The 21,688-nt window shown below is 49.5% G+C and overlaps 1 protein-coding gene across 1 annotated transcript in view; it reads left to right on the top strand.

Annotated features, from left to right (window-relative positions):
- Positions 1 to 518: 518 nt before the first annotated feature.
- The window catches only part of LAMB1 (laminin subunit beta 1), a 44,643-nt gene continuing 23,473 nt past the window's right edge, over positions 519 to 21,688 (top strand). The window contains exons 1-19 of the mRNA XM_072859780.1: positions 519 to 739; positions 885 to 1,054; positions 3,488 to 3,623; positions 5,618 to 5,691; positions 7,637 to 7,825; positions 7,933 to 7,996; positions 9,491 to 9,693; positions 10,998 to 11,118; positions 11,298 to 11,486; positions 11,851 to 12,030; positions 12,450 to 12,562; positions 13,565 to 13,644; positions 16,171 to 16,306; positions 18,448 to 18,606; positions 19,435 to 19,562; positions 20,009 to 20,132; positions 20,653 to 20,857; positions 21,017 to 21,160; positions 21,257 to 21,488. Of these exons, the coding sequence (XP_072715881.1) occupies positions 703 to 739; positions 885 to 1,054; positions 3,488 to 3,623; positions 5,618 to 5,691; positions 7,637 to 7,825; positions 7,933 to 7,996; positions 9,491 to 9,693; positions 10,998 to 11,118; positions 11,298 to 11,486; positions 11,851 to 12,030; positions 12,450 to 12,562; positions 13,565 to 13,644; positions 16,171 to 16,306; positions 18,448 to 18,606; positions 19,435 to 19,562; positions 20,009 to 20,132; positions 20,653 to 20,857; positions 21,017 to 21,160; positions 21,257 to 21,488 (2,684 nt within the window). The 5' untranslated portion in view covers positions 519 to 702. The remainder of the gene's footprint in view (positions 740 to 884; positions 1,055 to 3,487; positions 3,624 to 5,617; positions 5,692 to 7,636; positions 7,826 to 7,932; positions 7,997 to 9,490; positions 9,694 to 10,997; positions 11,119 to 11,297; positions 11,487 to 11,850; positions 12,031 to 12,449; positions 12,563 to 13,564; positions 13,645 to 16,170; positions 16,307 to 18,447; positions 18,607 to 19,434; positions 19,563 to 20,008; positions 20,133 to 20,652; positions 20,858 to 21,016; positions 21,161 to 21,256; positions 21,489 to 21,688) is intronic.

Here is a 21,688-nt window from a genome sequence, read left to right as displayed (position 1 = left end):
TGGCCCTTCGCGGGGTTTCGGGCCTTGCCGCATGGGTAAGCTCCATCCACCATCCACCCCTCGCAGGCGCCCAGCCCCCCCCGGCACAAGGCAGGGTTGGGTCAAACCCCCCACTCCCGCACTGCACCCCCACAGGCAGGGGCAGGGAGGGGGGTCGCCCCGCCGGTGATCCCCCCTCCCACCGGCTGCTGCACCCTGCCCAGAGCCCGCTCCCAAAGCTGGGGAGCAGCGGGGAGGGCACAACCTGTGGTGGCGGGGGGCTGGAGTCCCCCCGCTCCCGCCTCGGAGCTCCCCGGTTCCTGCGGGCGGGCGGGCGGGCGGGCGGGCGTCCCTCCCCGGCCCGCCGCCGGGCCGCTCTCCCCCAGCCTCCCACCCCGGCTTGGCTCTCCTTCCTCGACGGCAGTCGCTTCCCCCCTCCCTCCCCTGGCCTGGCGCTGCAGCAGGGCCGGGCAGCCCCGGGGGCGGGAGGGGCCGTGTGGGGCGGCCCGGCCCGGCCCCGCGGGGGCGGCGGGGCGGAGGAGGAGGAGGGCCGGGGGGCGCCCGGCGGCGCGGAGCCGCTCCCCGGGAGCCGCGGGGAGCTGCGGCGCCTGCGTGGAGCAGCCGGAGCAACAGCTTTCGGCGGCGGCGTGGAGGGGGAGCCCCGTCCCGTCCCGTCCCGTCCCGTCCCGTCCTGTCCCGTCCCGCCGGTGCCCGCCGCCCGCCATGGGCCGCCTCCCGCTGTACCTCTGCTGCTGCCTCGGTAACTCCCGCCCCGCTCCCGCCGCCGTCGGGGCACGGCGGGCTGGGCCAGCCCCTGCGGCGCCCGCCGGGGCGGCTCGGGGCGCCCAGCCCGACCGCGCTGCCGCTTCTCTCTCTCATCCCTCTCTCCCTCCGCGGGCGCGCAGCGCTGTGGTCCGCGGCGGCGCAGGAGCCCGAGTACAGCTACGGCTGCGCCGAGGGGAGCTGCTACCCCGCCACCGGCGACCTGCTCATCGGCCGCGCCGCCCGCCTCTCCGCCTCCTCCACCTGCGGCCTCCGCCAGCCCGAGCCCTACTGCATCGTCAGCCACCTCCAGGTGAGCGCCTCGACGGGGAGGGGCGGCACCCCGGGGCACCCCGCCCGGGCGCAGGGCTCGGTCCCCGGCGGCGGGGCTGGGCATCACGTCCCGAAGCGGCCCGGGGTGCGGAGGCGGCCGGGGGCGCACGGCGGCGGGCACCGCCGCGGCTGGTGCGGTGGGATAAGCCCCTGCCTGCGGGCGGTGCGGGCGGGGGACTCGGGGGGGCACATCGTGCCCCTGTGCGGGACCCCCCGCCCCCTCGAAGCAAGCCGGGTCCACGGAACCCCTCGCGGCTTTCGGCTCCCGACCCCCCTTTCCTTAGCGAGGTTAATATGGAGGAATGTGCCGCAGTAAGTTCAATTAATACTTGATTTTCAGACTTACCCGGAGCCGTCTAGACAGCTTCCTGATTGAGAGTGGTCTGTAGGACCTGGGTAGTGTTTTGGCCGCTGTTCCCGTAATGTAATTACATTTGTATGGTCTCCAAGTGAAAGGATGCAAATAAGGTTGTCCCGCACATCTGGTGGAAAACACAAAGCTCGTTACTATTTAAGCCAGAAGCAGCTCACCAGACCTAAAATCTCTGAGACGGAAGGGATGGTGGAGAAGAATAAAATATCAGTTATAAGCGGGACTCTGTTGAACTGAAAGTAAGGGGATAATCTCTGGCTGAATTTACTGCAGAGACAATAGGGCCGGATTCTGGCGCTGGGAAGGAAAACCAGGGGAAGCAGGAGGAGCCCTGCCTGAGGGGCTGTAGCACTTGGCCCGTCGTGCCCTGAGGTTACCAAATCTCACCCCCACCTTTAGTTTTACTGTACTGCTCCATCTGCTAGAGCTAATGCTGGATTTAACGCGGGGTTTAGCTTTGCTGGAACATTTTTGGCGTATGTCAGGATTGTCTGTAACAGGACTTCTTTAACGGCATTAGCATCCCTGGTGGAACAAAACAACAAAGGCACTTCATTATGTTTTCTTGCCTCAAAAAATGCTGAAGTGGCATAGTAAAAAGCATTGCTTCAGGAGTTCACGTGTGTCCTTATTCCTGATCTCACAGCCCCAGTTCAGCTTTGGGATGTCCCGGGTTACTTCTGAACCATAAGGTGGTATTGAAGAATTTGTGTCAGGCTGTGGATGCGGGAAGGTGCCAAGTATCCTCTTAATAACATGGGGCTGGGCCACACTGAGCACTTTGCAGGATTGAGCCTTCCAGGATTCGAGTTTGGTGGGAGAAGGAGCAAGTTGTGGCATGAGGCGGGGGCTGTGGTGCTGGGGGAGAGGAGCCTGGAGCGGGCAGGGGGATGTCTTCCTTGGGACCCCCACTCTTGCTGTGCTTTTTCCTGGAGGAGTCTCTGGGGGTCGTGGGGGTGAAGCGCTGGGCTTGGGAGGAGCCGCTGAAGCCACAATCAATGAAATGGAAGGCCTCTGTGGTGCAGACCTGCCAGCTCTCACATTCTTGGCTGATAAAGCACAGCATTTGTCTCCATAAACCTGCTGGAGGAATGATACCTGTGTAGCTTTTGACAGTGATGTGTTGCTGGTGTGCCAGGGCTCCCTCGCGGCAGCGCGATGAGCTCCTCTCCCTCCTCTGCCCTCTCCAGTCCGCCAAACTGAGTTGGTTTGGGCAGGAACCCTCCCTTTTGGTTCGGTTCGCATTCTACCTTGCAATAATTGGAATGTAGTGATTTTAGGAACCAGGACAATGTAAAAATAGCATTGTTTGTAGTAATAGTCATGATGGGGTTTTGTCCTTCTGGTGAAGAAGCGTCCAGCCTTCCCAAGCAGCACATGCCAGACTTGCACCCAACTGTTTTTTTGTGGGCACACCTTGTAGTGTGTGCAAACTGGGTTTATGTGCACAGCTTGGGATTGCAAGCAAAGGTGAAGATGCAAGGTTTAGGTAGGAGCTTGACAAGCTGGATTCAGAGTAAAGTTAACCCCACGCTGAAAGGACGTGGTCACTGAATCACCGATGGACCCTTGATGTGTATTGAGCCTCACTGGAGGTATGCCTAATGCCAAGAACTTACATCTCCAAGATAGCTCCCAAAAGCCAACGTTAATTTCACACAAGTTGTTGAAGATGCAGTTTTGCACGTGTACATTTGTACAGAAGCAATTCAGTGATTTTCTGCAGATGCTGCCTTTGGTTCTGACTTCTGCTGGAGAATACGCATGCTGGAAGAGATTTCCTGAAACTGCAATTTCAATAGAAAACATACTTCTCCTAAAAATAAAGTTTATTGAATTCCTGGCATATTTTCCAGTTGGCAATTTGCATTAATTCATAAAGGTAAATACACTTATCATTTCAACAAAAAAAAATACCTTTGGTGACTCCTGCAGGCAAAATGAGTGGAATGTGATACGGATGGAAAATACTCTTATCTGCAGGAAACAACTATTGCCCTGCGCATAAAATCAGTGATGCTGATTATTTTGTTGTTCCAGGAGGACAAAAAGTGTTTCATATGTGACTCCGAGGAGCCCTTCCACGATAGTCTCAATCCTGACAGTCATCGCATTGAAAACGTGGTCACCACGTTCGCTCCAAATCGCCTGAAGCTCTGGTGGCAGTCGGAAAATGGTACGGGGGTTTGTCTGGGAGCCACTTCCAGGGCTGGGAGCTGCTTTCCCTCCTTTTGTTTAAGGGTACCTGCGGGCTCGCTGTTATGTCTGGCCTGGTTTGCCCTGTGATCATGCTGTTCGAGGAGGGCTGAGTAAAACTGGCTCCTTTTGTGTGCCCTGGAGCAGTCCTTAATCCATAACGAAGTGTTGGAAAGAGCTGTCCCACAAGAATCCTTTCCTAAAGAGAAGTTTCCCACACTGGCTCCAGATCCCCCTCATGTCTGGGCAGCAGGAGCAGAGCAGTCCTCTGGGAGTAAATACCCCAGGGCAGCGGTCCCAAGGAAGCACCCCAGGGCTGCCCCGCGCTCCTGGGCTGCACCGCAGGGCTTCCCCGCGCCCCTGGGCTGGAGGGAGGGTGTGGAAGGAGGAGGTTTGGGTGCAGAGCCAGGGGCCACCGTCCTGCCTGCAGACCTCCTGCTTCCCTGCCCTCCTACCCCGGGAGAGCAAAGCGGGGGACATCTCCTACCCTGCAAACTGCCTTCCCCCTCCTGGGCTCCCTGAATTCCTGCTTCCATATGCCAGACACTAAAATGAACACCAGAAACAGGCCAGCTAGTTAAAAAAAAAAATTGCATGTTAGTTTGGTGGCTTTTTTTTCTTTTTTTTTACTCTTCCTCTGCCCTTTTTACTTTTATGGTTATGCTTTTGGCATGCCTTCATACACAAAACAAGGCATTGAGGTTTCTCAAACACCAGTTCTACCCTGAAGCCTTAAAGCCAGCTGGACAGGATGGGACTTCTGCAAATGCATTGTCAGTAGCTGTCTTACTGTATATTAAAATAAAATGGTAATATTTGTAGCATTGCTGCTGCCTGGTAATGAAAGGTTTTCACTAAATCCATTTAACCATTTAGATCAGACTAGCAAGCTGCTTGTCTCCAGCAGCTCTCTTCTAGCATTCCAAATAATTCATGTTTCTTGCAACAGGCTTGGCAGCATTCACACAGAAAAGTTCTTAGCTCATAAGGTCATGAAAATGTCCTTCAACAATAAAAAACAAATGATTCTTTCTGTCCAATTCATGTTTTCTTCTATCCAGGCATACAGCAGAAGGGACCATTGCTGCATGCTGCACGTAAAGTTACAGCTGGCCGAAAATTTAAGCGCTTTATTGGTTTATTATCTTCATTTCTTACCCTTTCTCCTCTCTGTAAATCTTGATTATTTATTTTTTTTTAAATTTCTAACTACAGTATAATTAGTATCCAGCTGTTTTGAGAGGTCTTTTCACATGACAAAATAATGTTTGTAACTGTTTTTCTTCCTTTCTGTGTAGAGTCCTTGGCTGTAGGTAGTTGTACAAGAGTTTGGAAAACCTTTTGCTTGCCACTGGTTTCCTAGCCCTAATGGTTGCAAAGCATGGCTGTGATAGTTGCTTTAGGAGTATTTCAAAACCAGGTTGTAAAGGAACTGCTCCTGCATCCGGATGGACAGGAGAGTCCAGAGTGAGTGAAGAAAGGTGGGAAACGGCTCCCACCAGCCATCGGTGAGATTCGGGGTGTTAGGGCTGCAGAAGCTCGCGGCTCTGTTGCCAGATGGGCTGCAGTGTGTGAGGACAGCCTGGGGTCACCACGCAGATCTGGGCTCAGCATCCTCAGTCGTACCAGCCACTGGGCGCTTTGGTGTCAGGATCCAGCCCATAGCAGTCCCCATCCTTACCCTGTATCTGGTGATGTTAGCCACGTTACGCAGTCTAAAATAATGCCAGTGCAGGCTCATGCTTTGGGTGCAACGTGTTTGGTGCAGATGATGCACAGGAATCCCATGTGCGATACACTCTTCAGCAGGTCCTTGGTGTCTCCCCCGTACCTCAGTAATGCGCTAACCCTCATGTCCCTTTTTGACAACAGAGCCAAGTGGCAAAGAAAAGAGTCCCCACGTCACCGGAGCGAAGAGCTTTGGCTGGCGGGTGTCCTTGTGTGGTGCACAGTTTCTTTTCTCTGCCCCTGCAGGTTTGGAAAATGTGACTATCCAGCTGAACCTGGAGGCCGAGTTTCATTTCACTCATCTCATTATGACCTTCAAGGTAAGGAAGCCACAGCCTTACCCCCAAACCCCAAAACACAAGGAAAAAAGAGATCTCGTAGTCCTTCACATCTGTTTGATATTTGGGATTTGGGCTTTGTCTGAGCTGTTTTGCCTGATTTTTTTAGAGCTGTCAAGCACTATTGACTCCTGCTGAAGTCGTGCAGGAAGGCTGAGTTGTGACTTGTGGCATGAGTTGTGTTTGAACTTCAATGAGGCTGCAGAAGGAGTCATGCTGAAGCTGGGGTTTGTGTTGGTGTCTCTCTCTGGTAGTTGTGTTCTAGAAGATCATTAGCTAAATCATATAGTAGCAAGGATTTTTCTTCTTAAAAAAAAATTGGCCACGGTATCGGTTTTCATTTGGCAAAGGGAAAGGTCTTCAGGAAGAAGGAACATCTGTACACAAAGTGTCTTTGTTTCTTTACAAACAGATGTCTTGGAATAGCAGATTATGTCCCGTACATCCTAAATCGCAGGCAAGCACTAGTGGCAACCTTCAGCTGAGGTTTCAGGGGCTGCAGTTCCTGCAGGGCTAAATCCCTGCTCTTCGCATGGAGACAAATTAATCTCCTAATTTGCACCCATCAGCTCTCTAGGAGAGCTGGTTCCTCTTTCCTGTGGCGTTGGCTTGGGTTTCTCACCCTGCCCCACGGTGGTGACTGAGGTAGGAGGTGGTCCTTTCTGCTGGCCCCCAGCAGCGAGGGACCCCCGAGAGATCCCTGACCTGATGCGAGTGCTGCGGCCATCACGCCCCGGTGCCGCTGGGCTGGGTCTGCTGTCAGGAGGGGGAAGGATAGTTTTAATGATGATTTGTTGACTTTGTGCGGTAGACACTTGAGCTGCCTTACCTCTGGGTTGCTACATTTTTTGTTGGGTGAGATACCAGTTTGTAAGTTGGGTGATATTTTCAGCTGGGAAGCAGGAAGAAAATTTCTTTCCAGCTGTGACTGAATGCTTTTGTGCTTGGCTCTTGGAGGGCCTCTTCTGAATACATAAAACTGATGGAGACTGTTGGAGTTTCTTAGAAGGTGCAAGCCAGGTGTTAAATTAATATCTGCTTTTTGAAATGCAGCTCATAAATTGAAACATGAGATTTTTAGGTCAGAGGGATTAAAAATCTTTTAAAAATCTCATTAGCTACTTGTTCTGGAGTGGAATACAGGTAGGTAAGAAGAGTGGTGGTTTGTGTGAAGCGAATGCAGCCTGCCAGAGTCTGGGCAAGGCCAGCTGGAGTGGGGTCACTGGGACTGGGGGAGTTGAATGCAGCGAGAGTGGATGAAGCTGAACCTCTCAATCTCCTTAAAGAAGAAGGTTTTCCTAATGCAGCACAGAGGACAGCTGGCACGGGGTGGCAGAGATGCTGCAAAAGGTAGTGTGGTCAGACAAAGAGAGGTGGGCAATCCCAGGGCTTTTCTGAGCGTCAGAGATAAGTGCTCAGCAAGAACTTCTGGGTGTCAGAGCTGGAGGGGAGGCACTGGAAGTGGCCTCGCGGTCCCCAGGGCAGGAGAGGAGGCCCATTAGGTCTGTTGCAGATTAGGCAAGGAGGTGCAGCAAAGAAGGCGGCTGTGCTGCTTTCCACAAGCAGTGGAAAAAAGCCTTTTGTCTCCCTAAAGCCCTGCTTTAACCCCCAGTTTTAAGAAAGGATTTGGAATCCAAAAAACTTACAGGTTTGCTTGTTTATTGTGTGTTTAAGCACTTGGCCACTGAGTGCCATCTTTTTTAAAATGGGTAGTCTGTGGTTTGATGTGTGTTGTTTCAAAGGTCTGCCTCTGAGCAGAAAGTGGGATATCAGCAGAAAAATATTTCCAATATTTCCAAATATTGGAAATAGTGCATGGAGAGAGATTAAAATCCAGACATGTGGATTGCTCACACTTAAAAGCGCTCAATGTAAATGCAAGTAATAATTAATTGAATAAAATTTCTTTTGGTTTTCTTACTATTAGACATTCCGTCCTGCTGCAATGTTGATAGAAAGATCATCTGATTTTGGAAAAACATGGCAAGTATATAGATATTTTGCGTATGACTGTGAGAGCTCATTTCCTGGGATTTCAACTGGACCCATGAAGAAAGTGGATGATATAATTTGTGATTCCCGATACTCCGACATTGAACCTTCAACGGAGGGAGAGGTCAGAGAGTTTTTTTCCAATATGTTTATTGTATAGACTTTTTCCATACAAATTCAGATTATCTTATTTTTAAAGTTGAACCTTTCGCTGTACCATTTTTCCTCCAGGTAATATATCGTGTTTTAGATCCTGCTTTTCGAATTGAAGATCCGTACAGTCCAAGGATTCAAAGTATGTATGCAGTTACCTTCCAGACCCATTTGAAAGCATTTCTGTACTGATTTGCTTGCAAAAAAACAGTAAGCCACAAATAAAGCCATGCATTAGCCCTGATAACAGTTTTGAAGTCATATGAATACATTTGTGGTATGGCTTCTTTTCCTGACTCAGACAGTGACATGCTGGGCAATAACGATCAGTGTTGCCAACTCGATTGTTCTTACGCATATCATTGTAGTTGGTCCTTTTCTTAATTGATCAGGGATTTATTTTCATTAAAGACCCCCTTTCCCCAAAATACATGCAGTCGCCAAGAGAAACCTTGGAACGTGATCCCATAATTGTACAGTATTCAGAAAGCAAAGAAACGGAACTACAAAGGTACTTATAGAATTTTGCATTTCTAGGTAAAATCAAGGGGGTCGTGTTTTATTTTTTAGAACATCTTAGTCATGACTTTAGAATTGTTGGCCTTGGTAGCACTGCGTGGCTGGACCACACAGATGTGGTCGTAAAACACAAATGACTGTAGTGTTCATGCACGGTCATGACAATCCAGGAATGCAAAGGTGGAGAGATCTGTTGCTGAGTGTGGCTCAAAGAGAAACCTCGTGGGGCATTTGGCCTGAGCAGGGAACTGCAGTGTTTGGCCTTAAACTTGACCTCCGATTTAATACGCATTCTCAGTTTCGGTTCGTGTCATTGAATGTAAAGCTAACTGGAGCAGAAGAAAATATCTGAAGTAGAAAGGTGTCTGCTAGTTCCTGTATCAGTTGAATGTTTTTTTTAACCAATGTTTTAAAGGAGAAACTCTGCTTTCATGGGCTTGAAGTGCTTTTTCAAGCTTAGTTTCAAGGCTATAATAAATTACACAGGATTAATAATATCAAAGTGAACATGTAGACTGAATTGATTACTGCAATTTTGTCTTCCCATAGATTATTCCTCGGGAACTTCTCATTTGTATTTGGTCAGTGATGGGGTGTTGCTTCTTTCAGCAAAACATAACTAAATACATTTGCTAGGAAAGTTGGCCTTATAAGAAAGAAGAATATATTTGTGTCTTGTTTCCAGCTAAGATTTTTTCCAAAAAAGCTCGTAACTGTTAAAGCTTCTGGTCCACTTGTGGGCAGTTCCTCAATGTCAGGTCCCTGCCCTTCTTACATTTTAAAACCCCAAAGAACCAACGTCTCCTTGGTGGTACTGTTGCACATGCTTGAAATGTTTGTGTTTTTGCCTGTGCATGTCTAGAATAAAATAGACTAGTATTTTTAATTAAGCTTAAACTAACTTATACAGTTATCAACCTGTAGTAAAATAATGTAATTTTTTAAGTTTTGGAGTATGAAGGGATGTGCTGCATAGTATGTAAGTGCTGAAATTAAATCTGATCTAATCTGCCCATAGGAAGTGTGTGCTTGGGAAGTTACTCCTGGCTTCCTCCCATTCAATGCAATATCTGGTAAATAATTCCAAAACAGAGGGGTTTTTTTGTGTCCCCTGCAGACCTATTAAAAATCACAAACCTGAGAGTCAAGTTCATCAAGCTGCACACGCTGGGGGATAATCTCTTGGACTCGAGGATGGAGATCAGAGAGAAGTACTACTATGCCATCTACGACATGGTGGTTCGCGGGAACTGTTTCTGCTACGGACACGCCAGCGAGTGTGCGCCAGTGGATGGCTTTAATGAAGAAGTGGAAGGAATGGTAAATATTCACACTTTTCTGCACAAAGCTGTTCCTGACTCTGCCTCTTTTAAGAAATTTAAACACACATTTAAAGATGACACTCTGCCCCTCCCCACTCCCCCTTCTTAATTTTCAAACAAGAAAACCATTAAAACTATTCCTCCTCAGCAAACATACCTGTCATTATTGGTGTTAATCAAGCACAGAGAGCTCAGATTAGGTGAAAACTGTTTTAGCATTCCTTTTCTAATTATGTTAAAGAGCTGGTGAAATTAAAAGGCAGGAATGCAGAAAGAGAGTGTAACCGCATGGGGCCAGAGGCATGTGGGTCGACTTGATTGCCCTAAAATTGAAGCAAATAGACTCATCAAAGGATGAAACATCTTTGTGACTCAAACATGACCTGCATTTGTATCAGTCGTTATCAGCTGAGAAATGGAGACCGCAGCCCTAATTAACAGCAGGCTCTGAAGGAAAAGCCTGCTGCCTGCGTTGTATGCTGCTGCACGAGTGCCATATCCCTTCTGGGTTCTGGTTTTCCCCATGATTTTTGCCTGACAAGCAGTAATAGCACCCCTGTTAATGAGTAAGTTATTAACTGGATGAAAACGTGGAGCCATACAGGGAGGTTGTGTAGGTTGCCCCAGGGCCTGCGGGATGCCGGCGAGCGGGTATGCTGCATTGCCCTGCGCTTCCCATGAGTGTCTCCACCCAAGCAGCAGCAGCAAGACTGGCTTTGACTTTAAAATCATGGCTCCAGTGCTGGTAGTCCCCGTCATCTAAGGCAGCGGCTGTCACACAATCACTGTTGGTTGGCTTAGTGCTTGTTCTGTGCATGTTGAAGGCAAAGTCTGGGGTTGATGGATAAAACCCATCCAAACCTTCTGTTATCTTTGCTTTGAGAACCAAGGTAGGGCTGGAAAGAAGGCGCTGGGCTACTGACATGCTGATATAACTAGATGCATGTTAATAGCTAATTAACAGCTAATAAACAGCTAACTTTTAGGTCCAAGAGGCTTTTGTGATTATTTAGGTGGAACTGTGCTCTCCTTGTTCATGTCTGAAAGCATTTATTCAGGCATTAGTTCCGGTAAGGAAAGGACAAATTTATATGAGGACGTTCTTGCCTTGGCAGGTAAAGGACGCTGCTGTGGCCCTTTATGTCCTCTTACACACAGTTATGTGCATTAAAGTTTCCAAAAGTATATCCGTTATGTACTATCTATATTAATTGGAGCATGGGGGTTTTTCTTCCCCTTCCTCTTTTATAACCAACTATATTCCTCTCTTTTTTTTTTTTTTTTTTCTTTTTTTAATGACAGGTCCATGGGCACTGCATGTGCAGACATAATACCAAAGGGTTAAACTGTGAGCAGTGTTTGGATTTCTACCATGACTTACCCTGGCGACCTGCTGAAGGCCGCAATAGTAACGCATGCAAAAGTGAGTTTGAGTAAAATGCAGGTGTGGAGTCTGCTGTGAGTTTTACATGCTGTTACTTGGGAACTTGTGACAATATAGAAAGTCCTGCATGTTCTTTGGTTGACGTTGGTGTGTCTTTTCTGCAAACTTGCATCTCCCCTGGGACCAGACTCTTACTTTGCTTTCTGTCTTTGTCACAGAGTGCAACTGCAATGGCCACTCCAGCCAGTGCCACTTTGACATGGCTGTGTACATGACAACGGGGAATACCAGCGGGGGAGTGTGTGACGACTGCCAGCACAACACCGTAGGACGCAACTGCGAGCAGTGCAAGCCCTTCTACTTCCAGCACCCGGAGAGAGATCTGCGGGACCCCGATGTCTGTGAGCGTAAGTGCAGCCCCGCTCCTCGGGGTGGGAATGGCCGTGGCATCCCGGCTGTGGCCCTCCAGGGCTTTCCCTGGAGAATTTAGGATTTACTGGCCGCTTTTTGGCCAGTGTCGTGCTCCTGAACAAAGATCCTTGAGGGAAGGTGGTTGTCTTGGAGGTCTTGAGCGAGCCTGGCTGGGTTTTGTTTTGTCTTTGAGAATCTGGAAATTTATCTGGTCATTACATGTTCAACTCATGTCATGTCTAATACTTGCAGGAATGATACACTCTGGCTACACAGCAGCTGAGTTTAAATAATTCAGTGTGAGGCTTGGCCTTTTCTTTCGTAGCAGTTAATAAAACATGCGCGATGCTTCCTTCTTAGCTTGCAACTGTGACCCAGCTGGCTCCCAAAATGGTGGCATCTGCGATCGCTACACCGATTTCTCCACTGGCCTCATTGCCGGACAATGCCGTTGTAAATTATTTGTTGAAGGGGAGCGTTGTGACCTCTGCAAAGAAGCTTTCTATGGCCTGAGTGCCGATGACCCAGCGGGTTGTCAGCGTGAGTAAAAACATATGTTCCTTTATGTGTGATCAAAAGGTCTTTGAGGAGCTGCTAGAGCTGGGAGAAGTTGGTTTGTAGGGTGTTTTTTTTTCCCCTTTGTTTCATGTTTTTGCTAAAGGAAAAACATTCTTGTAGATTTGCCGTAGCTTGGAGTCCACCCGCCCTTAAAACTCAGTTCCCCAGGTGATTCTCCTTGTGCATTCAGTGGAAGTAGCAGAATCCTCCTTCTTTATTTTTAATTATAAGTCTCTAAGCCAGGGAAGTTTTACTGGGATGGGTGGTGGGCAAAGTGTGCAATTAATCTCTGTCCTGGGAAATTTAGGGGAAGCTTTAATGTAAGTATTTAAGTTGGATACTGTCTAAAATGTAACTCCAATCCTGTGTTTTGATCTGCCTATTTGTATTTCCCAATCTAGCTTGTGCGTGTAATCCTCTGGGTACCCATCCCGGGGGGAATCCTTGTGATTCGGAGACAGGAAACTGCTATTGTAAGCGCCTGGTGACAGGAAAGCAGTGCAATCAGTGCCTGGTAAGTAGCTTACCATAAAATAAATGAGAAGACACTGGTGTGAGGAAGGCTGGCGTGCAGAAAGCACAGAGCAAGGTGATGGCTGCCATCTCTGACTGCCTGCGAGCAGGCGCCCGGCATTCAGGCTGGAGCGGGCGCCTCGGGATGTCAGGAGCTGTGGCGCACACTGTGTTACGGGGAACTGGGAGGCACATCAAGGCAGACAAGAGCATCTGGAAATTAATTCCTGGGACCACAAGGAGTGAGACATTAGGATACCTGTTGCAGTTGCTCTGTGAAAATGAGGGATCTGGGGTAGTTCTGCTGGAGCCCTCACAAGGCTCCATTCTCGAAAGACAAAATGGTCAGAGAAACAGTGTTACCAAAAAAATTGCTTTCTATACAGGCCATTATTTTAGGCAGGGATTATTTTGTACGCATACATTTCCATATAGTGTTATGTGTGCTGGAGTGTTATAGAAACACTGTCAGATAACTGAATGTATTTGTATAAACACTGACAAGCTCTCTTATCTGACAGTCGACTACATGGAAAAGCTAAACAAATCTGTCTGTGTCTGCTGAGCAAGTTGTGGAGTAGCAGCCCTGCAAGGGCAGTGCCCCATGCAAAGCCCTGCCGCCCCATGCGCTGCTCTCCGCTGCGGTGTTATGTACTGGGCTGTGATTTTCCAAGCCCTTCGTGGGTCAGGAGCCCAAACTGGTGTAAATGGTGCAGTAGGAATGAGGTCTCTGAGCTGGGGTCCTCCTGAATCTTGCTTTTAAAACTAGGCGGAGAGATGTGTTTTTTTCTCAAGCCTCTGAGTTGGTCAACAAGGTGGAGGAGAACAGGCGAGGAGATTGTGTTGGTGGTTGTAGGTCTACCCCCACAACCAGGGGAGCAGGATTCATGGTTTGGGAGGGCAGTCTGGGGTGGCTTATGCCAAGTATTTCAAAATATACCTTTGGGGTAGATGGGGTTAAATCGGCACCAGGTTACAGCGCCGGTGATGTTTCCTCCTGCAGCCTGAGCACTGGGGCCTGAGCAACGACATGGATGGATGTCGGCCGTGTGACTGCGACCAGGGAGGAGCGTTGAACAACAAGTGAGTATCAGCCCGGTTACTCTCCTGTAATCGTTCACCTCAGCGAGTTTTGCTTCATTTGCAACCGCAACATGGGGGCTCAGTGTGCTCTGGAGGGAGACGTTTGGGACTGTGTTTCTGCTCTGGTGTGCAGAAGGTGGCAGGTCTGGATTGCAGCAAGGGGTGACAGAGGTATCCATGTCTTTTCCGTGCTGAGCAGCCTCCATTCGTGCCACTGATGCAGATGAGCACATAAAACTTTTTAGTGTAGCTCTGCCTTTGGTCAGCCAGGGTAGGACCCAGCCGTGGGTTGAGCTCTGCCTTGGCTGTAACCCGGTGTGTGGTCCGTGTCAAAGCTTTGCTGTCACAGGATCAAAGCACGAATTAGGCAGTGACATGGGAAGTCAGGCTGGCTCTTGGTTTCCTCCCGAACTGGCCCTTTGGCCAGTCTGTCTGTCCACCAGTGCTGGGGGAAGCACGCTAGCTGCACGGTCCTGCTGCGTTGCCCCAGCGGTGCTGCATGGGGTGGGATGTGGGCCTGGAAGTGCCCATTGGGGAGGTGGAGATTTTTCAGAGGAAAGCGTAGGTTTTGAAGATGCATCCATCAGTAAGAGCATGGAACGCCCTGGCTTAAATACCTAGTCAGAGAGGTGCTGGGTAGCCAGACCACTCCTCCGACCAGAGCAGTTTTCTGTGCATTAGGTGCGTGTCCGACACCAGGCTTTTCAACAGCAGCACATTCCTTCATTCTTTTTTTTCCTTCCTTCCACAAACCCTTTGAAATGTCCTGCTTTAGTCTGAAGCTGCAGAAGTTTCCCAAGGGGGTGGACGAACTGTTTCCCACTGGAGCCCGCAGGACCAAACCGGGGGAGTTTGGGACTGGTCCCGGTGTGACTTGTGTAGGTCGTCGCAGACTGTGGACGCCCCATCTGTGGCAGGGATTGCCGTGGGAATGTCCCACGGGCTGTCTCTCCCCTCCGCTCCCAAGTGAATTATTACCCCTTGGCAGACAGTGGCGTGGTCATTAATGATTATTAACTCCTCCATGCTCGTTCCCTGCATGAGGATCGGTTATGCCGCACAGCTCGTAACGGCTCCCCTGGTGCAGCTGCTTCCAGGGGCTTGGGGTATGGCTTGGCCATGCCTGAGCAAGGCTTTGCAGCCTGTTTCCCATGCGCTGAGCCCAGTGATTGCAAAACCACGTAGGGAGGGAGCAGCTGTGCTTTCCTCTGGCCACAGGAGAGCCGCAAAGCCTGGCTCCGGCTCCCAGCTTCGCTCTCTAACATCGGCGGGAAGGGGGAGCTTCGCCCTCCCCAGGGCTCCTCCTCTCTGCTGCTGAATTGCTGCCACCTGGCTCCCGTTCAGGTGTGGGGTGCAGCGCCTGGGGCTTTCATCCCCATGCTGTAACCCAGGCGGTGGAGTCATCCCCATCCCCAGAGGGGAAACTTCCCAGCTCCCTTTCTGAGGCAGCTAGGGCACTTCTGGCATCTCGAAGTGAGTGTTTAAATGAATCTCTGCAATTTCAAAAATTGTTTCAGTTAAAAATTACTCTTAGAACGTGAGCCTGAAAAGGCTGGAGATTTTGCATGGAAACCAGAGGGGTTTGACTTTAGAAAATGTTTCTAAATTCAACTGGAATTTAAAGAAAGGGGTGTCTTTTGGTGGACCAAAAAACCTTCCTATGAAAAAGTGTGACCGGGTGCATGCAAAAATACAACCTGCCCAAGGGTTCTTCGTAATGCAGGGCAGACTCTCTGGGGGCAATAAAACCACCAAAAGGCAGTTTGGGTTAGAGCTGTATTTACAAAAGAAAATGGCTCGTTGTGAAGGAAGTGGAGCTGCTGTATGTCACCCTGGACAGACCTTCTGCATTCCCCAGTGATGGCTCTGTCCCACATCTTTGGCTGTGTCTGTCCTACTTTAAAGCAGCCGGGTATGGTTTTCCCCTCTGTGTAGCTGCTGGTGGGTGACCTCTTAGGACGTGCTTTGTATCATACGAGAGCAGCTTGACATCCCGGGGCATGCAAGGTCGCGCATGTTCTTGCTTTGCCTGGGCCCGTACAAACAGACACGCTTCTTGCATGGCCTGCAAGCCTGGAGCCGAAGGCTGCCCTCGGCTTGCAGGACAGACGTGCCTCTTGGCTACGTCTGTGGTAGCAAGTGAAGCTCTCCCAGGACTGCTGTCTGGCCCTGGGGAACCGCCTGCATCCAAGCGTGAAATCCTCTAGCCATCCAAACAGAGGAAACCGCATGCAAAGTGCCTACTGGAAATGGTCCCTGGCCTGTGCTCGCTCCCAGCCTGAGCCTAGGAGTTGTTTGGGACAATGAGAGTTGGGTTGAGCCAAGACTGTGCCCAGGACCGTGCTGCCATTTTAGCAGCTGCAGATGGTGCAGCTGCAGAGCCTGAGAACATCTCGTGTCTAGACGCAGCTGTGTCCAGAAGCGCTCCTCCTCCTGTGTCACTTAAAACGTCAAAGCGGGAGATAGCTCTAGCACTGTCTCGGCATAGCCAAGATGTGTTGTACATTCATTGCTCTTCCTTTTTAGCTGCTCAAGTGAATCTGGCCAGTGCGAATGCCGGCCCCACATGTTTGGACGTCAGTGCAACCAGGTGGAGCCTGGCTATTACTTCATTTCGCTCGATCATTACATCTACGAAGCAGAGGAAGCCAGCTTGGGTCCTGTGAGTAGCAGTTTTAGTGGGCTGGTCTGTCTGGACAGCTGTGGGAAAGTTGTTTCACCGTGTGGGTGTTGGAAGCACCTGTTTTATACCCTGAGTGTTTTGCAATTAAAATGTGGAAAACACAAAACTGAATTGTATCAGAAAACTGTCAGTCTGTAGCTCTTGGATCTTAGTAACCATAAATAATGTAGTAATTTAGGGGGGAAACTGCCATTTTTCTTTTTAAACCTGTTTCTTTGATCATGACTGTACAGTTTGTTTCCTGTCAGCATCCCTCTCTGTACCCCACTGCGCACACACCCGCCGCACCCACATCTCCTTCACCTCTTATCTCAAGAGCGGTGGGACACCGACACTGGCTCTTCTCTTTGGTGGCACTGAAACTGGGAGGGAACAAGGCACACATTTAAGCACGTTGCCGCGGCTTTTAGGGTTTCTGTACATCAGTAGCATTTCTTTTATTAATTACTAAAACCATAGTTGATTGTGCAAAAAACTGTTTTTGTAAGTGAGGTTGCCTCTAGCTTGTTTTGCCCCCTGGCATGGTACATCAGGGTCTCTGGCTCTTTCCGTTCACCACTGCACAGCCTTGCTTTTAATTCATTAACAGCAGCTAGGTGATTACATCCTTTATTTTTGCCTCCAGCAAGGAGTCAGGGAGATGAAATAATGGTTTCTCTAAAGCAGCAGATCCTTGTCTGCCTGCAATTGGGACACTTGGTCCTAATTTATTTATTTCGGGCAAAATGCAGCCACTTTGCAGTTTCAGCCAAGGCAGAGGATTTTTGCTTTTAGGTAACTGCAGAGAGGGAAGACGGTGCAGAGCAGAAGTTGGACCGCAGTGGAGGGCACGTGAGCACAGGGGTTTTGGTGCATTTGTGTCTGCCCAACTGGAGAGGTGGTACCGAGGCCTTGCTGAGGCTTGGGGGTGGAGGAGCCCGGCGTGAAAACCACCTTGCCAAGCAGAGCAAGGGCATGTGCTGCTGGTTTGCCTTTCGAAACCTCCAGAACAAACTGTTTTAAAAAACACCAATATTGAAAAGCTTTCTCACAAATCTGGTGGCAGAATAAAACTCTGAATTCCCAGGTAGGGGCCCAGCACAAGACAAAATGAATTGGCACAGAGTTGCAGGGATTTTCAGGCGGTGCCAAGCCCCCATGCTCCCCATGCTGCATGCCCTCGCTCATGTCCCACCTGCCATCCTTTCTGGGGGGCTCCGACCCTTTGTGCAAAGCCAAAGGGCAATAACTTATAGCCAGGCTCTCTTCGAAGAGTGTGAGAGTACATGAGGGGACATCCTGAAGTGATACGTATATAGAGAGATGTTTCCGTACATTTTATCCCTTTCTACTGAAGCAGCTTCCTTAAGAATGCACAGGATGTTGTTCTATGGAGAGAACTATTCGTGGATGCAGATATATTTGAAACGGGAAGTTTGAACACCACACACTTCCATTTTCTGTTGCCTTTTTCCTCCTCTTTGCTTTATATAAAGAGTAGCAGATAAAAACCTGGCACCTCAGACTGAAAGGAGTGACCACGTATTGATTTGGCTATTAAATATCTATCGATGATTAGGATCTCTGTTATTTAGTGACAACCTACTCATGATGGCCGTGATCTGCTTTTCAAATGTTATCCTGAGCAGTGGTTTGGTTTGGAGCAGCCCGGTGTAGTCAGGAAGTAATTAGCACTCAGCTTGCACGGTTAATAGAGCAGCTATGTAAATCCTATGTAAATCCTGTGTAAATAGGTGGATCCTATGTAAATCCACCGCAATAAATCCTACTGCTACAAGTATGATGTGAAAGTCCTTACGGTGAACAAGATGTCATAGCTGGTGGATTAGTTACTCACAGCAAGTTTTTAAATTTAATTCCCCACTATAACAGAGAAATGGATGAAGAGCTGTGCAGTGTTGTTTTATTTTATCTTTCTTGCTTTTTGTATATTGTTAAGCAGAAGGGCAACAGTGTGCACGCACATGGGTTTAAAAGAGAATTCGTGTTCTCTGGGATGCAAACGATGGATGCTGTGATCCAGAAGTGATCCATCAGCAGAACTCATCACTTCACGCACTTCCATGGGGCTCGCAAATTTAATGTATCGGTATTAAAATCTGTGTTCCTTGTTTTTGTAGGGAGTAAACATAATAGAGCGCCAGTACACGCCGGACCGCACACCATCGTGGACGGGCATAGGATTTGTAAGGGTCCCTGAGGGGGCGTACCTGGAATTCTACATCGACAACATCCCTTACTCCATGGAGTACGATATTCTGGTCCGTTACGAGCCACAGGTAGGTCTGTGAGTTTGGGCATTGCTGCCTCCTGGCAGGCACTGGCTGTCCCGGTGCACGACTGACAGGAGCCCGGCACTTCCAGGAGTCATCAGGACTCAAAGATAAGGATAGGTGCTCAGTTATATGTCTGAGATGTGTGAAAATCCAAGAAGCTGTTGACTATTACTAGTATTATTTGCTTTACAGTTTCGTTCATTATTGTGTTGTTTCAGCACCTGTTTAGTGAGCAAATTAAAAAGTGACAAGTCCTGTCAGGACTGATTAGAATATAAATTTGGCACCAGCCAGATGGCCTTCTAATGGGTGGAAATGCTGTTACGCACCTTAGGAGACAAATTGCTCGTCTTGGATGTTGAATGCCTGCAGCCAAGAGTTCGCAAGCAGTTGGTTTTGACTGTGGATAATTCACAGGGTGAAGGGAAAGAGAAAAATACCCCCAGCTCCTTACCTAGAGCCTGGCAGCAATTGACTGCAGTGAAATACTCAGGTGCAGTACCCAGAGGTGGGGGGAGAGGAGGTCACCAAACCCCCCACTGATGCCGTGCCGCAGATGGGACTGCTGACCACCTACACCTAGTCATGTTTTTTGGGGAGGGAGGGAGAGAGGCTGTTGTGCTGGAGGGTGCCCAGGGGCACTTGCCTTGTCTTGTCTCAGCCCAAACCTGCAGCCGGTAGATGCCCCATTGATGCTGCAGCTGCAGCCCCATCCTCCCCAAAGCACAGTGACCACCGTGTTTGTGCGCACGCGTTTCCTGGCCTGAGCTCTGGATGCTCCCGGGAGCTTACAGCCGTTGCTTGATGCTGATCAGCCTTTTTTTCCCCCAGTTGCCGGATCAGTGGGAAAAAGCTGTGATCAGCGTCTCGCGCCCAGGCAAGATTCCCACGGGTAGCCGGTGTGGCAATACAGTTCCTGATGATGATAATCAGGTCGTCTCACTGTCACCCGGCTCCAGGTAGGTATAACTGGATGGGCCAAAAGGAGAAAAAACGTTTAAAAAATTGAAACAGAATAATGTCACGTTTTCAGTTTGCCGTGGCCTCTATGAAAATGAATGAAATTTAATTTCCAGCGGGTTATGAAAACATATTTTGCATTGTGTCTGTAGACTCAAAGCTTTTAGGTTTATTCTTGTTACCTGATTTGTTTCGTTCACTGAGTAAAGAGGGGGGGAAGTGTTTGCACAGCCTGTGAGTGAACATCGGTATGACTCTTTACTTTGCCGATAAGCTTTTCTGGTTCTGACTTGCACAAGCCTCCAAACCATCTCTTTCGCATTGTAGCTTTTGTTCTGCCTGGTCTTGGCTGCTTTCCGTTATGTCAATTGCTTTATAGGGCCACGTGAAATGCTTTATGGTGCTGGACGTTTGAAGTAAGAATTGTTTCCTGTTCCTAATCCAGATACGTCGTTCTCCCGCGGCCTGTCTGCTTCGAGAAGGGGCTGAATTACACCATCCGCCTGGAGCTGCCCCAGTACTCCTCGGTGGATACGGAGACGGAGAGCCCGTACACGCTTATTGACTCTGTGAGCAGAAATTGTTTCAGGGATGCTCTGGTGGAAAAGTATATTTAAAAGCCTGAAAGTTTGCATCTCCTCTGGGATGCATCTGTGTAAATCTGAAGTAATATTTTACAATGCTGTTGCTTGCGGCTGAAGCCAGATTTTAACTGAACAATGTAAAGCACTGCAGGTTTCTTCAGTCTCAAAGTATGTGGGTTGTTTTTGTTGTATTTTACAGGACTGCAGCTAGTGCCACAGACCTATAGTTTCCTTGGGGAGGCTAATGAGTGCCATATATGTCATGAAATGTCAACCTTTTTCTTTTGAATGGATAGAATTTGGTAGATTTGGTAAGAATTTGGTAGATACCAGAACTATTCCACCAAAACCAACAGAAATACTGTCATTTCCCTTCCCAATTCTGTCTGGCTGTTTGCTTTTTGGCCAAAAAAGGATCATAGGAAGCAGGATAATGGTGAATTTTCACAATTTTGTTGGAGGCTATTTATAAATAGTGATACTTTGTCATTGTAAAATCTTGTAGCTTGTTCTCATGCCATACTGCAAATCGCTGGACATATTCACAGTGGGAGGCTCAGGTGAAGACGTGGTCACGAACAGTGCTTGGGAAACTTTCCAAAGATACCGGTGTCTGGAAAACAGCAGGAGTGTTGTGAAAACCCCCATGACGGACGTCTGCAAGAACATCATATTCAGCATTTCTGCTCTATTACACGAGACCGCATTATGTACGTAACCACCTACTTGTAGGGCAAACTGTGCCTGGAAGCTGGATGGCGCTTGCAGGCAGAGCGGTTTGCACAGGGAAGGCATGTGCGTGGGATGAGGCAGGTAGTTCACGTCCTGTGCTGTGGTACTCACTCCCCCTGATGCTTTTCTCTGCTCAGCATGCCAGTGTGACCCCCAGGGCTCCCTGAGTTCGGTGTGCGACCCCAGCGGAGGACAGTGCCAGTGTCGTCCTAATGTCGTCGGAAGACAATGTGACAGATGCGCCCCTGGCACCTTTGGGTTCGGGCCGAGTGGATGCCGACGTACGTTAAACCCTCAGCTCTGGGCTGTGTTGTGGTCGGGGCCCTGCGTTTAGGGCTTGCCATGGAAATGCAGCCCCTCTCTCCCTCTCCTTGCAGCATGTGAGTGCCACGTCCGAGGCTCTTACAACGCCTTCTGCAATGCAGAGACAGGCCAGTGCCACTGCTTCCCCGGGGTGTACGGGCGGCAGTGCGACCGCTGCCTGCCTGGCTTCTGGGGTTTCCCCAGCTGCCAGCCCTGCCACTGTAATGGCCACGCTGACGACTGCAGCCCCTACACCGGGGAGTGCCTGAGCTGCCGGGACCACACAGCGGGGCACAACTGCGAGAGGTACGGCACGTGTGCCCCCTCCCTGGTCCCTCTCTTCCCCCTGGAAGGATGAGCACAGCAGCCATTCCCCTTCGGTGCTGTTGCTAGGGTGGGTGTGAATCCACAGGGAGAGTCCCTGCATCGTGGGAGCCAGAGCAGCGCTGGTGGTCCCCGAGGAGGATGGGAGCAGGGACCATCTTCCCTGCCCATGGCCTCATGCC

Source organism: Ciconia boyciana, chromosome 1, assembly GCF_034638445.1.
Source record: "Ciconia boyciana chromosome 1, ASM3463844v1, whole genome shotgun sequence".
Lineage (NCBI taxonomy): Eukaryota > Metazoa > Chordata > Aves > Ciconiiformes > Ciconiidae > Ciconia > Ciconia boyciana.
This window is presented reverse-complemented; position numbering and strand designations above follow the sequence as displayed.